A 17,246-nucleotide genomic window follows, 5' to 3' on the forward strand; every position below is an offset into this window, starting at 1 on the left:
CCTACCCATTTTATAGCAAATATGCATTTATGAAAAATGTTATAAATAAGCGATTTAGATTTTTACCCCCCTTAACCTAGCCCTAAACCAAAACCTTCCCATTTTATAGCGATTATGCATTTTTATTATTTTATCAATAAACGATTTAGATTTTTAGACCCGATAACCCACCCCAAACCTAAACCTACCCATTTTGTAGAGAATATAAAAGGATATAAAACGTAACTGACCAAAATATGCAGGGAAATTACCACTTTATTACCAATATAGAATAAAATTATTTTTTATAGTGTGACAGAAGTCGCAATCATTCATTTATTGCAAAAATGTCAAAAGCAGTACCAATAAGCAGTCCAAATGACGGTGTGGTCCTCTCTGGTGGAATACGGAAGGTTCATGTGAGATGCAGATCAGAATTTACATTTTTAATCGCTTAAAATGTTATCCAGATTATTTTCCCTCCGTGAAGGCGCGTGCATCATTCAAAACACACCTCACCAGAAACACGGCATGTCGTAATCTGTGACGAATGCAGGCGAGAGCCAATCAGCGTTCGATTTTCCTGCCATAAAACCTGTAGTTTCCTGATGTGGCACTATTTGAATTTAAAAAATTCACTTCAGCGCCGGTTTATTGTTATTGCTGCTGGACTCGCTGCTCGGGATGGAGATGTAGATCACCGGATAAAGGCTTGAATTTGGGTCCGTTCTTCGAATCGCATGGATTCTTAAGATCTGGATTACAGCGCACAAATAAAATAGTTTTATTTTGTAATTATTATGCCTGTTCGGTGTATTTTATGATGTTAGTCACAGCATGTTGGAGAAAACGCCTTTTGTGTCCCATCACGTTAATATTACATGAATGGTTAAACGATTGCAGAAATGTAATTTATTTTAAGGGTTTAAAGTGTAGTCTTGTTAACATTATGTAGGCCTATTCTTGGAAATGAGCTGGCAGCAGAAATCACACAGAAGAAAATAAAATGTTATAATGTCACATTAAATAAACAATTAACAATTTTATAATGCAGTTGAAAACATAAGGGCACTGGTATGACAAATAAAAACAACAATTATGAAATTAATGCCGCGATTTCAATATTCAAAAGGATTCATTTTTAGGTAACGTTATAGTCAATACGTCAGTTTTGTACGTTTAAATGCTGAAAATATGTAAGTATTTGCACGTTTAGATGCTGTAAAAACATCAGCATTGTACGTTTTAGTGTCTGGAAAAACGTAAGTAAATGTATGTTTTGTAGAACCACATTTTACATAAAATACATACGAATTATCATGAGATCACGTTGAATAGTTGCATGAGTCTCTCAGTCTCAATGTGAAAAGAGAGATCTCAGAATCATAGTCATTGTTGAAAAAAAAGTGTTAAAACGTCAAATACACAAAAATGCTGAAAAAAAAAAAGAAAAAGAATTTTTCTGAAGAACAGCAGGCAGTTTAACTGTTCAGGACAAAGAAGGAACTCAAGACCAACTATCACTAAACAAAAAACACAGCTGTGGATCAATCATTCAGGTAACAAAACAGTATTAAGAATCATTGAACAGGGTCATTTTTATAAAATCAATTATTATTATTATTGTATTATTATTATAATTATTTTCTCTTGTAGTCTATATGTAAACATATTTTGTGTTAAATATCTTGTTTAGGTCGGTACTAAATAAAAAAAATAAAAATAAAATAAAAAAAAACATGCATTTTGTGTGATCCCTCTTATTTTGGTCAAATAATTAACATTAGCAGATCCTACAAGGAGTATGTAAACGTTTGACTTCAGTTGTACTCCACAGAATGCATGGTGATTGAACAATACTCAAAAATTCAATCATATGCTGATAGAAATCATATGCATAATTTTTTCCAAGTCTTTAAAAACCATATCTTATCACACCCCTAAAAGCAGCAGACAGACTGACAGTTTTCAAAGACAAGAAACAGATCAGGACAAAGTTGGCTGAATACTTTTAAGTTCTCATTAATCAACATTCGGCAACTGATTGTTCCATCCTGAAGAAGCTACCAAATGTTTTTGTTTCCATTAAATTTCTTGTTATGCATAAATCTTTATGTTCATACAAACATTGATCAACTGAGACTTAAACAAAATTCACAGACATTTGATGAACAGAATTAGAATAACGGGTCCCCGAACATAGCAGTGGTCGCTATCAAAAGTAGCAGTTAGTAAATATGTAGTGTGTCCAACAGCGGCTTTAACTACTACAGTGCATCTTTATGGACTGAAAAGCACTTTCAAGTTGTCAGACATATCTGGGGGTACATATGTTCACATGTGGTCTTAACTGTCCCTCCTGTCTCACTGTAGCATTGTTTTAGGCTTCTTACATTACGGATATTACAGTTTATGGCTGTGGCCACATCTGCAGTCCTCATGCCTTTGCAGCAGGAGTTTTTTTGAGTTGAGCTATGTATGGGTCACATGGTCATTGCATTTGAAGGACATGACAGTACTAGATGGCACAGTTTAAAATAAACTTCCTGGTAAGAGAAGCATTTTTGCAAATGCAGAAGAGAGTGTCTCTATCTTTGAAGCTCTGTTTGAAGCCTTGGATATGGCGAGATTTTCTGAACTAGGACCCTTAGTTTTGATCCTGTGCTTGGTCTTATGTAAGTACAAAAATTATCCTAAAGATTTACCTGTGTTTGTGTGTGTGCGCATACATGCATGTATGTATGTTGTAATAAAATGTAATTTATACATAATTTACATTTATATTATATATATATCTACACCACAGTTCAAAAGTTTGGGGTCAGTAAGACTTGTAATAGTCTTTAAAGAAGTCTCTTATGCTCATCAAGGCTGCATTTATTTGATTAAAAATATAGGAAAAAAACAGTAATATTGCAAAATGTTTTTAAAATATAAAATAATGTTTTTTATTTTAACATATTTTAAAATAGAATTTATTCCTGTGATGAAAAGCTGAATTTTTATCAGCTGTTACTCCAGTCGTTAAGTGTCACATGATCCTTCAGAAATCATTCTAATATGCGGATTTATTATTAGAATGATCAATGTTGGATAATATCAACAGTTGTGCTGCCAAATATTTTTTGGAACCTGTAATTTTTTTTTCAGGATTCTTTCATGAATAACAAGTTTAAAAAGTACAGTGTTTATTCAAAATATAAATATTTTATAACAATGTGATTTATTTATTATGAACTTTTAATAAACTTTTAATTATTAACTTAATACATCCTTGGTGAATAAAAGTATTAATTTCTTAAAAAAAAAAAAAAAAAAAAAAAAAAAAAAGAAACAATAAAAATGTACTGACCCCAAACTTTTGAACGGTAGTGTATATATACATATTTATATATATGTGGCCCTGGACCACAAAATCACTCTTAAGTAGCACGGGTATATTTATAGCAATAGCCAACAATACATTGTATTGGTCAGAATTACTGACTTTTCTTTTATGCCAAAAATCATTAGGATATTAAGTTAAAGATCATGTTACGTCAAGATATTTAGTACATTTCCTACCATAAATATATCAAAACTTAATTTTTGATTAGTAATATGCATAGCTAAGAACTACATTTGGACAACTTTAAAGACGGTCTTTTCAATATATATATATATTTTTTTGCAGATTTTCAAATAGTTGTGTCTCGGCCAAATATTTTCCTATCCTAACAAACCATACATTAATGGAAGATTATTTTATCGAAGCTTATTTATTCAGCTTTATTTATTTTTATTTTTAAAAACTGAACCTTATGACTGGTTTGGTGTTCAGCTGCTTTATTTGTGTTATTTTGTGTCTAATTGTGTGAATTAATTGTTCACATAACTTATAGAAGGTCATTAATATTTTGGTCCAGTTTCTGTGTTGTGTGTTACATCTCTGAATTGTAATGTATTTAGTTTATTTAATTTTATTTACCTTTAATTGTCATCAGTTTAAGTATTGAATTTCAGTTGAATTTTGACTGGGATGTCAATGAGGAATAAATCTTATTGTGTACATACAAGACAAATATATTTTGCCGCTTGAGCCCTAGAAGCATTTTAATTTTTAATTATTGGCAGTATTATTGTTCCACAGAGAATCATTGTCAGTCTTAATGAGTATTAACTATAGTTTGTATTAACTAAAAAAAAATCCGCTAACAATGAAAAATTGTGTGACCATTACGTAAAAGGTATATTCTACTTGTATTTTAACTGATTAAAAAAAAAAAAAAAAATGGAAAATTTAAAAATGTACAGATTTGTATACATTAATTTTATTTTATAATACATTATTTATTAACTTTTACTGCCCATATTGTTGGCATTTTTGTGTTGTTGTTGATGTTTTGGTGCAAATTTAGCTGTCATTTAATGCGCTAATACTAATGCAGTAGTTAATAAATTTAAGTTTGGCATCAATACTTCTGACTTTTGTCAAGTAAGAGAGCGGCTTCATCAAAATAGCTGTAATTTGAAAGTGCACGACTTGCTAGAAGAAAATTTTTTGCTTTTGTATAAATTTGTAGTTGTAAATTTGCACTTCTGAACAAGACACAAACCCAAAAGAACCAGGAAATAGTCGTGTCCACTTTTGACAGTCGGTAAGAATGTAGGAGATGATGAAAAAGAGAAATCTTTTTAAAATGTAATCAAAAACATGTTGCAAAAGTAAAAAAAAAAAAAAAAAGTTTTTAAAACCATTTTGAAGATTAAAACAAATGTTTTTATACAGTACTATGTAAATATGTCAATAATTCACAATTATCAAGCAGTTTTTTTAACATTATCATCCCATGTCTTTTATTGTTGACAGTGAAGGTTGTGCGCCCAATCAAACTTTGTTGTTTTAGTGCAATTAAATAGTCTCTCATTTAAAATAGCTCACTAATATTAATAAAATAGTTTGTAAGAAGTTTATTGGAAGTGTTTGACTTGCTAGTTGTTTCCTGTACCGGACTATCTAAAAACTACAAACCTAAAAGAAAAAAGTATAGGCCATGCTCTGTACATGCTAATGAAGGTTTGGGCAAATAAAATGTGGTATCGCATAAACGAAAAGTGGAATGTTGAAGAGATGGAAAAAAACAAATGGTTTCTCACGCTCTTTTGCGGCAGTCAGTGAAAATGTACGAAATGGTGAAAAGTGGAAAATCTAATTTACAAAATCCAATTTAATACACATGAAAATTTACTATTACTTTTAAACCTTACCTTAAGATAGTTTCATGAATTAATGCACATTTTAAATATTTCATTCATGTCTTTTATTGTTGACATCGAAGGTTGTGCACCCACCCTTTATGGTGTTTTGGTGCACATTCATCCATTCTTGATGAATAAAAGCATCAATTTCATTACTATTTATTACCCTGGACAACAAATTTTTTGAAATTGAGATTTATACATCATCTGAAAGCTGAATAAATAAGCTTGTTTGTTAGGATAGGACAATATTTGGCAGAGATGCAACTATTTGAAAATTGCAATTTCTGTAATTTAGCTTTTTGTGGTTAGTGCTGCATTTGGTTTGTTATACAAAAGATAGAAAATGTGTCAACTTTATGCATATAAACTTTTTGGATCCAGTTAAAACTCTTTGATTATGTAACTTAGATGGCAGTTCTGCTGAGCAATTCAACCCCACCACGCAACCCAAAATTCCTGCCACTGACTCACCTGACAAACCGTGACAACATGCATCACCACAGCAGACACACACTCCAGCATTATCGCTCTCCGCTCAATCAGTCTGTCCCAATCGTGACCTCTGACCTCCATCCTCCTTCATGCTGCACTGCAAGCTCTCCTTCAAAATCACATCATCAGTGGATTAGTTGTATCAACAGCAGTGTTATATTTTGTAATGTAGCTAATCTTAATATAGTAAAAGTGTTTTCTCATGAAGTTTGCTGAAGAAATGAATTATACAGTACTTAAATAGTACTGTTTTGTGAGGTAATGTGAGTAAGTAGCAGCACATTGTGCAGTAATTTTAGTCTAATCATCATAATACATGAAATAATGAAAAGTTCAGTTGCTCAATGTCATTCTAATGAAGTTAATAAAGTGTTATCTCACACCTTCCATCGGCCCAGAAACAGAAGGTACGTGTCACTCTTTGGCCACTCTGCTGTGCTGTTATGCATTGTATGTAACTATTGCTTATGTGTGTGTGTCACAAGTTTTCCTTTTGTACTTTGGGTCCTAAAATATATATCAAGTGAAACTTGATATGCTTACACATTTCTTCATGGTGTCAATCCATCATTACAGTCACTCAGTCAAATCTCTCCCCCTCCATCACTTCATCAAACACATCTGCAGATACCTCCGCAGGTAAAGCTGACGTCACCTCATCAAACTCACACTCCTGCATTATTACACTCTCACACACAATCTCTCACACTCTGACCTCCAGCTTCCCATCATACACTTTTACTTGTGGTGTGTGTGTTTTGTTGTTGTGAGGTGTTGTGTGTGGGTGAGATTGATGTGTTTGTCTCAGTCGGTTTCTGAATAGGCCTGCTCCCTACTTGCTAGAAAGTGTTCGGTCAAATAAAATGTTCATCTTATAAACAAAAAGTAAAAAGTTAAAGAAATGGAAAAAATGGTTTTTAACTAATGGATCACATGCCTGTTGTTCTGACAATATATATATGTGAGTTGCATAATGTAATTCTAAAGAAGCTAATTAATATTGTTTTATCTCACACTTTCCACAGCTGCAACTGATAAAAATCCAAGTAAGTGTCACTTTATTTCTGTTATGAAGTTCCTGATTTAAACATATGGGTCAGAAAATATACATCAGTAAAAACATGATATGCTTACATGTTGTGTTTCATGGTGTCAATCCATCATTACAGACCCTCAATCAAATCTCTCCACATCCATCACTTCATCAAATACATCTGCAGATGCCACCACAGGTAAAGCTGGTACCTCATCAAACTCACACTCCTGCATTATTACACTCTCACACACAATCTCTCACACTCTGACCTCCAGCTTCCCATCATGCCGTGCTACAAGCACAAGTCAAAAAGTCCCCTCACCCTCACACACACCTACACAAACGCCACTATCACCAGATGAAATACATTTAATCATTAATTGAGCTTTCCAGTACATGTGTAGTCTGGTCAGCCAGTTTTCACTCTTCTGTTGTCAACAGCAACTCAACCAAGTGCAAGGAATGACACCACCCCAAATCAACCTGACACGCATTCACCAACACATCATTTGTGCTTTCTGAACAACTGATTAATGTTTTTTGGGACAAAATTGCTTGATTTATGATGGTTGATTTTTAAATATGTGCTTTTTTTTTTTTAAGTGAAGTCTACTTTGATTGTGTTGTTCAAGGCATAGTTTTGCTTCTTATGAATTTGTGAATGTTCATATTCACGCACACACAGGTCAGTACAACCTTATGAAGATTGTGAACAACAACACAGCAACAACCCATGTGGTGAATATCATCGGCTCCGTGAACCAAACATACACAATCAGGATAAAAGATAAGCACAATGAGATCCGTGCCCAACAAATATTTAACCAAACTGCCTTTGAAATACCGTTTGAATGGTTAAGACCATGCACTGTGTACAACGTCAGTGTGGACGACTGCACATCCAATGGAAGCAACACCTTTACGTCCAGTGGTAAGTGTTTTACCTCAGCTGAAGATTTTTGCATGAATTAGAACATACTCAAGTAGACTCAGATGAGACATACTTTACATTGACCTCAAGAAATATTTAGATTTTTAAACCATAATCAAAAATGTCTAGTTTCTTCACAATTAAAGGTTTGATATGTTGTTCCATAATGATTTTTAAATGTGATTTATAAGTTTCCAAATGCTCTCGGGGTACTTTGTATTATTTCTTTTGTCCGAATAGAGGGTGATGATAATTCATATATGTCAGATTTTTTAACTATTTGTATTATGTTGCTAAATATAATACAATTGCACTGTAATATATGTTTACATTTGTCTCTTAACTTTATACAGAACAAGGAGGAACTGTTCCAAAAACTGTTGTGGAAACCTTAACAGATAATGAAGTGTGTCTGAAAGGAGAATTCACTGATATTCAATGGAATCTGATTGAATGTGTCAAAATAACAGAGCAAAACTCTTGCACATCCACACACACTGTTGTACTGGACACATGCAACTACACAATGAATGTTGATATGCCCCCAGGTATTTAATAACCTAAATACAGATGTATGTTATTCAGTGTAGTTTTCAACGTAAAAAAACATTTTCACTGCTCTTTAAACACAAATATCTGTAGAAAAATGCTGAATAACTAGACACAAACTCAAACTCACATTCATGCTGTTGAATTGACTTTTTCAGTTCATAAGTGTTAATTTAAATTGGCCACAACACACAAGAGGCTGAACTGGAATTTTAATTATATAAATTGCTAAAAATGTTAATAGATGATATTTCAAGCACTGTTTATTAGTTTGTTTCTGGAAACAACATGTTTTGTGTCAAAAAATAAAAATAAAAATAAACAAACAAACAAACAAAGACTAATTTAGATTTTTCCTGAATTTTAATTCTGGATTCTGTTTGTTACCTTTATTCAAATTGATTTTTTTTTTCTGGAATGAAGTCAATTATAAGGTCCTGGTGTTTGTTGGAGTTGTGTATGTATGCTGTGATCTGAGAAGTTTGATGTGTATTTTTAGCAGCTGAATGTTTCTGTTTCAGTCAAACCTGAAATACGCTTCAATCCAACTGTTCCCTCTCAGTTTGAATGGACTAATAAACCAGCACGATGTAATCCTGTGCTTAAAGTCATTTGCACCCATGGCAGTAAGTAATTTAAATGTTTCCATGACACTGTAAATGCATAACTTTTTTTATTATTATTATTATTATTATTATTACAGCATCATAAATATATGATTAAGCAGATGATGAATGAGTTTTCTCTACTTTCTTTGTCAGATGAGAAAGAAACTTATGGTTTAAATGTAGCACAGTTTTTATCACTCAATGAACAGTACAGCTGCATTGGAGAATACCCTTATCAGAAACGACTCATCAAGAGTAATTCACTGTCCTTTCAAATACCATGTGGTGAGTTGCTAATTAGACGTGCAGGTTTGGTTCAAAGTCCTTCCTTTTCCCGGCATACCAGGAAATATTTACCAATTATCTTATAATTCAAAACAGGTTTGTTATTAGGTTACATTATGCTTTACAAATTCAATGCATTCATGCTAAAAAAAAATATGAATGTCTTTAGATTAAATTCTATAAAATATTAAACACTGAAAATGGCTTCATTGTTACAGTATAACATCTTTGGTTTCACCTCATTAACTTTTCACAAAAATGTATTAATTCTACTCTGTTTTCTTCATCAGGGAACTTTTCACTTTAACTTGTACATCTTTAAATCTGAATAAGATCACTGTAAAATGTTTGTGTTTTTGACACAAGGTCTTGTAGACAATTGATTATGAATTGTAAAGATTTGTTTTGCAATATTTGTGATTTCTCTTTTTCTGTCTTACAGATGGGCAAAAGAATGGACGATTTGAGAACAGCACCAGCACCTCATTCGAAATATCCTGGAATCCACTTGAGGGAGATCAGTGCTCAGGGATTATATGGGACAGTTTTTCAGCCAGCTGCAAAACCCGTGATGGTGTTGGATACAGTCAGTGTAAGGGCTCACACTTTTCTGTTGTTTGCTAAATACAGCATCATTGAAACTTATCTGTGCATTTTCTGTAAAAATGCTCCAAGGTCTTATGATATTAGTAGACGTAGTAGATGTTTAAAGTCTTGATCAGGTATGCTTTGTCTTTCAGCAAGGAATTGTGTAAAATACAGTGGCACTAGCACAAATTGCATTATTACAAATTTATTTCCATATAAAAACTATATATGCAGTATTAATGGAAAAGTCAACAAAAGAGATTATGTAATTTTCACTGGTGAGAAGAAAACACTTTCTGACAGTAAGTATTTTCTTTTTTTCAGTTCTGAATTTTACTGTCCCATTTTACAAGTGCCCATCCTTCCGTCATCCTTCATTTTTCAGTTATTTTCTAAAAATTAAGATTTTGTCTTAATATTTGCCTTTGTCTTTTAACTCTAATGTATTTTCTATCTATAATGTGTATTGTTAACAATTTAATCTTTACAATCAATGAACAGTTTACTGCTGAATAGAATTTTCATAATTGCCATTTAAATCTAAAATATGTTTTGTTTCATTCTGTTTGATAGAGCCCATTTTCAAATCAGAAATTGAAGTGACTCACCCTGATCACAATTCTCTTGAAATAAAATGTGAAAAAAAGGAACCAAAGATAATCTGGAATGGAGGAAAGGGAACATTCAAGGCTGAAATCACATACAATGGAGAAACTATCTCTAAAACCAGTGACACATGCTTGTTTACATTTTCAGATCTTTACTATCTTACAACATATGATGTGAAGGTACTTGAATCCCACCTAATGTCTTTCAGCATCTGTTATTCATTAATGCTAAAGAGTCATGTGTGTTGGAATTACAATTTGGGTAAATTTGCAGTGTTTCTCAGTACATTTATTCATTTCAGATTACAGCCACCAATACAGATGGACATTCAGATTTCATTAAACATGAAACTGCTACTAAATGTAAGAAAACTTTTTTTCTTATTCTGCCCCAACTAGAGGAGATATTTGCCATTTCAATCTGTTGTATTATCTTTTTGAAGTGCTGTAAAGGTGCACTTTGGTCTATAATTATATAGATATATATAATTTCAACTGCAACTGTATACACAGTTCCAATCTAAATTATTCAACCCTCTTGACCTGCAAGACATTTTACTGCAGAGAACAAAATTTTGTGAAAACAATTCAACAAAGGCATCAGTACAATATTGGAGGAAGTTTATTAATACACATTTGAGTAATTCTGAAAATGTAAGTTGATGAATAATGAAAGAAAATCAAATTGGCTCTAAACATTAATGTTCAAAATTATTTAACCCCAAAAGCAAAATTTGGTGAAGAATCTTTTATTCTTTAAAAACACCAATAAATGCTGCTTGGAAGTGTTTAGAAGCTTCTGTCAACTTCTACTGCAATCTTGACCCATTCCTCACCTGAAAAAGCTTTCAGATCACTGATAATCTTTGGTTTTCACTTTTTGCCACTGCTTTCTTCAAATTCAACCAAATATTTTCAATGAGAATTAAATCTGGAGACTGAACAGGCCAAACAAGAACTTAACGTGACTGATCCCTGAACCAAGTAGATGTATGTATGTGTAACACCCCAAGCTAATTCTGTTTTTTAAGAATTTCTAAAGGCTCAAAGGAGAAGTCCACTTCCAGAACAACAATTTACAAATAATTTTCAGTCCTTGTCATCCAAGATTTTCATGTCTTTCTCCATTTGTCAAAGAAATTATGGTTTCACATTCTCAACAGAATCCAGGATTTTTCTGCATATAATGTTCTGAGTTTTCACAGCTTCCTAGTTTAAACACTTCAAAACAACCCAAATTAATTTTAACAGGAAGGGTCCCTTCTGAAACAATCTGGTTCAAATGCCTCAAAATGAAAGCATTGTCTAGTTTACATCACAAACATCTCGCATAAAACAGGTTCTTCTTCGTTACATGGGTCATTCTTGAATGATTTGTTCAAATTTCATTTTTTAACAAAATGACTCTGAAAAAAGATTTGTTCATTTTGCTGTTCGAGACTAGGTCTGGGTCTGTAAAATGAAAGACATTGTCTCATTACTATGAATCTTCTTCTTCAAATCACCACATTGAAATGTCTTTTCACTCCTTTAAAAATTGTAGTCATCTTGAAAACTCCATCTTATTTTCTCCTACAATTTCAGAATCGTCCGACATGTTGTACCTTTTTGTCTGTAAACACGTTTGACTTTTTTGCACTTTCTGTAGTCTTTGTTTCGTCCACTTTGTAAACAACCCTCAAATGGTTCTTCGTTTGGCGTGACCTTTGACCTGATTAAATAGTACATAGTGTCGTGAACGCGCATGCCAGAACTTGTGCTACACGAGCTTTTGTGCTTAAAAAGTATACACATTTTTATTTTCTGAAAAAATGGCCAATGGTTTCACTAGATAAGACCCTTCTTCCTCGGCTGGGATCATTTAGAGCCCTTTGAAGCTGCATTTAAACTACATTTTGGAAGTTCAAAATCAGGGGCACAACTGAAGTCCATTATATGGAGAAAAATGAAATCCAAAAAATATTTTTTTTTTAAAAATTTCTGAAGAAAGGACTTAATTGTGTTTTAAGTCATTTTTGTTCTCTACCATAAAAAAAATGTTGAATAGGGGTTGAATAATTATGACATAGCTGTGTTAATAAAAAAATCCTGTAACTCAAAATCATTACATTATATATTGACATTATCACTTTTAATATGCCAGTAAACTGTTGTAGATGCAGTTTTTATAAAGTTCTGGATCTTCAGAAAAGCTTGTATTTGTAAAGTACTGCAGTCTCTGGAGGGTTGAATAATTTTGATTGCAACTGTATATTGACCAGTTTAAAAACTGTATTGCACAAGCAAATGTACTGAAAAGTACACAAGCAAAACATGGGGGATGCCAGGATAAAGGTAAATTGAGTTTTTGGCTGGTCATGTGATCTCAACATGATCTCAACAATTTTAGTAAATAAACACATTTATTAGGCTGCAGATATGGCATTAATTTCTTTGTGCAAGACCTTTTTAATGAAGAAAACAACTGAAGATTGCACCTTTAAATGTACCACCACACTGGAAACTGTTTATTCAGCCTAGTTTTGTTTATTCCTTCCTCAGACAATCGCAAGGCTGTTGTTGGATTCTTGGCATTTCTAATCACTGTCACATCAGTTGTGCTCTTCCTAATTTACCTTCACAAAAGAAAACGGTCAGTGTCTCCCAGCTGCCCTCTGAACTCTTTAAACACATTGTTCACACATTCTGTGAACGTTCATCAAATGTAAATCTATGTTTCTAATAGGATTTGTCAACACAAGAATGGTGAAGATGAAGAAAGTGTATATGTGAATGTTCCTATACGCTTACACAAAATGTAGACAAAACAACGGACCAGCTGGTGAATATGAATGGCTGCAGTTTTTGTTAAAACCAGTACACCGTCAATTTATATGATTGTGTATACAAAGGAGCACAACTTTTACTTCTGGTTGTAAGTGTTTTACCTGAACATTTTTGCAATAAATAAAGGTCATTAAAGGGAAACCTGGATATTAAGACTTGTATGGCTTAATTTAACATAAATTATGTCTCTTACTAAAATATGTAGTAGCAAACCTATGTAAGATTAACATTATTTTAAAGATCCACATCGTTTTATACATATTTCTGACTATGGGAGGCGCCATTATTTTTATTACGTAAAATGGTTGCACTCTGTGAGCTACTGGGACTATCTGTTGCTATTTTTACCACAACACAACTCAGAATAAGCAACTTGGAAAATAAAATACTGATACAATGCCACATTGTGCGACTTTGGTTGTAATTTTCAGTCGAAGGCCAACAAAAAAAGCAATGTAAGTCTTGGCTGCTTTCCTAACGATAAGAAGAGGAGAAAAGAATGGGAAGATGCCCGTGGACAAATAAAACTTCCTAAAGACCCGTGACTTTGTTCTCTCTACTTTAGCCCTGATGCCTTTGAGGCTTTTAGTGGAGCACAACTACTGAAAGAGCTTACAAGTTATGTAAACATGCCGATTAAGCCTACAGTTATATCCACTGCACCTGTAAGCTTTTTCAGTAGCTGTGGTCATTGTATCAGTATTTTATTTTTTAAGTTGTGTATTCCAAGTTACCATAAAAAAAATAGGAACAGGTGCCTCCTATAGTCCAAAAATGTATATAAAATGTGGATTTTTAAGTTATATTTTTGGGCTTTTTTGTGCCTTTAATGGACAGGACAGTAGAGAGATGACAGGAAAGTACTGGGCAGAGAGAGGGGAGCGGGATCAGTAAAGGGCCTCAAGGCGGGATTTGAACCTGGGTTGTCACGAGCACAGTTGTGCTATATGCTGGCGCACTAATCACAAGGCTACTGGTGTCGACCAATGAATTTTTTAAATAACGTAAATATTTAATGTGTTTTCTACTACATATTTTAGTAAGAGTAATCAAAAATGTTATTTTGTTACATTATGTAATAAAAGTCATTTTTAAATGTGATTAAATTAATCCAAATACTTTTTGGGGAGACAAGTGAGAATGCTGGTAAATTTATTAAAATGTACTAAAAAAAAAACACATTGTTTGCATCAGTTCTGTAGACATACATACAGTATTTCTTATTTGTATTCAAAATCATACAAATAAATAGATTTACCATGCATAATGTCATATAGACCTACATTATTGTTTTCTTCCATGTAACAAAAATTGAGATGTCAGATTGTCTAAATGAAATTATTATTATTATTTTTTAAACACAGATAGGTAGGTTTATTAATTTAATCTGTTGACTTTAAAAATACTTGTTGCATTATATGCCAAAAGCCAAATGTGGGTCAATTTGTATACAACTGATATATATATATATATATATATATATATATATATATATATATATATATTTTTTTTTTCCTTCAAAGTGCAATGTCTGAAAACAAATGTTAAAACTAGAATTGTATCTTGTTTCTCTCTATGACTCCATCAACAATGTTGTTTTCCCAAAGACTGTCCCTAGTGAAAAAGTAATAGATTGCATTTATTTCATACTATGGCTATAAGTCAGAACAAAAATTTACAGATAATGTACCCACCCCCTTGTCATCCAAGATGTTCATGTCTTTCTTTCTTCAGTCATTAAGAAATTATGTTTTTTGAGGAAAACATTTCAGGATTTTTCTTCATATAATGGACTGCTGTGGTGCCTCGAATTTGAACTTCCAAATGCAGTTTAAATGTGACTTCAAACGATCCAAAATGTGGTTGTAAACTATCCCAGCTGAGAAAGAAGGGTCTTATCTAGTGGAACGATCAGTTATTTTCATAAAAATAATACAATTTATATACTTTTTAATGCCAAATGCTTGTCTTGTCTTGCTCTCCCTGAACTCTGGCTGTATTCTGGCTCAAGACAGTTAGGGTATGTCAAAAAACTCGTATTTTCTCCTTCAACTTCAAAATTGTCCTATATCACCATTTTACCTTTTTTGTTTAGGGTGTTTGATCTTCTTTGCATGTTCACTTTGCAAAGACTGTGTCAGTACTTCTGCAGTGATGTAGGATGATTTTGAAATTAAGTTTTTTTTGACATGCCCTAACTGTCTTGAGCCAGAATACACAGAGTTCAGGGAGAACAAGACAAGATGAATGTTTGAGATTTAAAAAGTATTTAAATTGTATTTTTTGTAATGAAAAAAAAAAAAAACAAAAAACAACAACAAAAAAAAAAAACAGTCTCGCTAGATAAGACCCTTCTTCCTTGGTGGGGATCGTTTACAACCATAGTTTGAAACCATATTTTAACTACATTTTGGAAGTTCAAACTCGGGGCACCATATCAGTCCATTATATGGAGAAACATCCTGTAATTTTTTCCTCAAAAAACATAATTTCTTTACGACTGAAGAAAGGGCTTGAGTACATTATCTGTATATTGTTGTTCTGGAAGTGGACTCCTCCTTTAACATAATTTCTGACATATTGATTGAGACTTTTATAAACTGATATAAAAATTGTAACTAAACTTTATTTGGAGTACTACTTGTGCACAATGCACATTTCTTAATATTAAGCCTAAATTATGTTTTAATTGTATGATCTTTAAATAATATTAGTCTTTAAATGCAAAATATTTAAGGTGTACCAAAAGTATACTTGTAATAGTTCCACTTTAGCACAATCAAATTTACTTAAGTATATCTTTAGTTAGTATGTATTAGTAATGTATTTGTAGTATACTTAGCATGAAATAAATGTATTTTAAAAACATTTTATTATATTTATTTTTCACTAAAGGTGTGCCTGTAACTCAACAAGTATTAAACATGTTTCAAAATCCTGTTAGATTCTGGTTGTATGGTCACTTTGTTTCTGAGCATTTCCCATTTAAAATCAGGCATCTTCATATAGAAATATATAGGAATATTTTCAGTCATTGTTTAAAGCCAACTTTCCCCCTCTAGTGGCCAAACTGCAAAAAAGTAATTTTCTTGTTATGAGGTGTTAATGTTTTTGAAAAATTATATTTGTGTCTATTATTTTTTTCTCATTATTCCTTTTTTTGTGGGACTACAAAGCCCACAGAATAAGTAAAACCCACTTTTGTAAATCTAAAGCTGAATGCAGAAAAGCCCTTCCAAATTTCTCTCTTTATTATAATGCTTGTGCTCTTCATACTATCATAATGTGGTTATTGGTTATTCTAGGTTTCAGAGAAAGAGATGAATGTGTGCCAAATCACTGTAGAAATATTCTAAAGGGAGAGTTCAACCAAAAATGAAAATTACACCATGATGTACTCACCCTCAAACCATAGGTGTATATGACTTTCATCTTTCAGATGAATACAATCGGAGCTATATTAAAATATGTCCTGACTCTTCTCAGTTTTATACTGGCAGTAAATGGGTGTTGAGATTTTGAAGTGCATCTATCCATCATAAAAAGTACTCTACACAGCTCCAGGACATAAATAAACTGCCATACACACATTCGCGAGAGAGTGGCACTCCAGCGGATGACGTAGGATGTAGGTGTCAATGTTTTCTCACACCCCTCGAGGCTTGTATGAGCTTGAGAGATGGACAAAAGAATTTCATCAATTCATGCTCTATATATTTTGTTGAAAGGAATTCTTGGGGTTGGCATGTACCCTCATTTTTTTCGGCATTCAGTGTGGAAATGTGCTTTTTAGCATCCTTAATACTGGTCAAAAAACACTCTGATTATGCAAGATGCTTGCTGCACCAATTTGTCAGTAGATAATGAGAGCTCTATGGAAATGAGATCATAATTTACAACATCCGCTTGTGAGAGATGTAAAAATAAATGTCGAAAAAAAAAAAAAAAAACTGCTGCCAGTGTCTGAAGAGAGCAGTTTATAATGAGTGGACAATCTGTAAATAAAGATCAACTGGAAAAATTCCTAACAGGTATAATTGAGAGCCAGCATCTTCTGGGGACCATACCAGATGACAACCATGGCCATTTCCTGGAGGAAGTGA

At 32.7% G+C, this 17,246-nt stretch overlaps 1 protein-coding gene across 3 annotated transcripts; it reads left to right on the forward strand.

The window, feature by feature from the left end:
• Nucleotides 1–2,535: 2,535 nt before the first annotated feature.
• Nucleotides 2,536–13,270, forward strand: LOC127153551 (receptor-type tyrosine-protein phosphatase C). 3 transcript variants are annotated; one of them, XM_051094714.1, is made up of 13 exons: nt 2,557–2,654; nt 5,629–6,119; nt 6,738–6,758; nt 7,434–7,679; nt 8,033–8,227; nt 8,750–8,854; nt 8,990–9,121; nt 9,564–9,713; nt 9,862–10,011; nt 10,283–10,497; nt 10,620–10,680; nt 12,859–12,949; nt 13,043–13,270. In XM_051094714.1, the coding sequence occupies exons 2-13, from the start codon at nt 6,068–6,070 to the stop codon at nt 13,116–13,118; spliced, it is 1,494 nt and encodes a 497-aa protein (XP_050950671.1). In that variant the 5' UTR covers nt 2,557–2,654; nt 5,629–6,067; the 3' UTR covers nt 13,119–13,270. The 3 variants fall into 3 exon arrangements, with proteins under 3 accessions (XP_050950670.1, XP_050950671.1, XP_050950669.1); XM_051094712.1 differs by lacking the exon at nt 5,629–6,119 and adding an exon at nt 6,882–6,944 and having other exon boundaries at nt 2,568–2,654; XM_051094713.1 differs by lacking the exon at nt 5,629–6,119 and having other exon boundaries at nt 2,536–2,654.
• Nucleotides 13,271–17,246: the final 3,976 nt, after the last annotated feature.

The sequence above is a fragment of the Labeo rohita genome, chromosome 22, assembly GCF_022985175.1.
Source record: "Labeo rohita strain BAU-BD-2019 chromosome 22, IGBB_LRoh.1.0, whole genome shotgun sequence".
Classification (NCBI taxonomy): domain Eukaryota; kingdom Metazoa; phylum Chordata; class Actinopteri; order Cypriniformes; family Cyprinidae; genus Labeo; species Labeo rohita.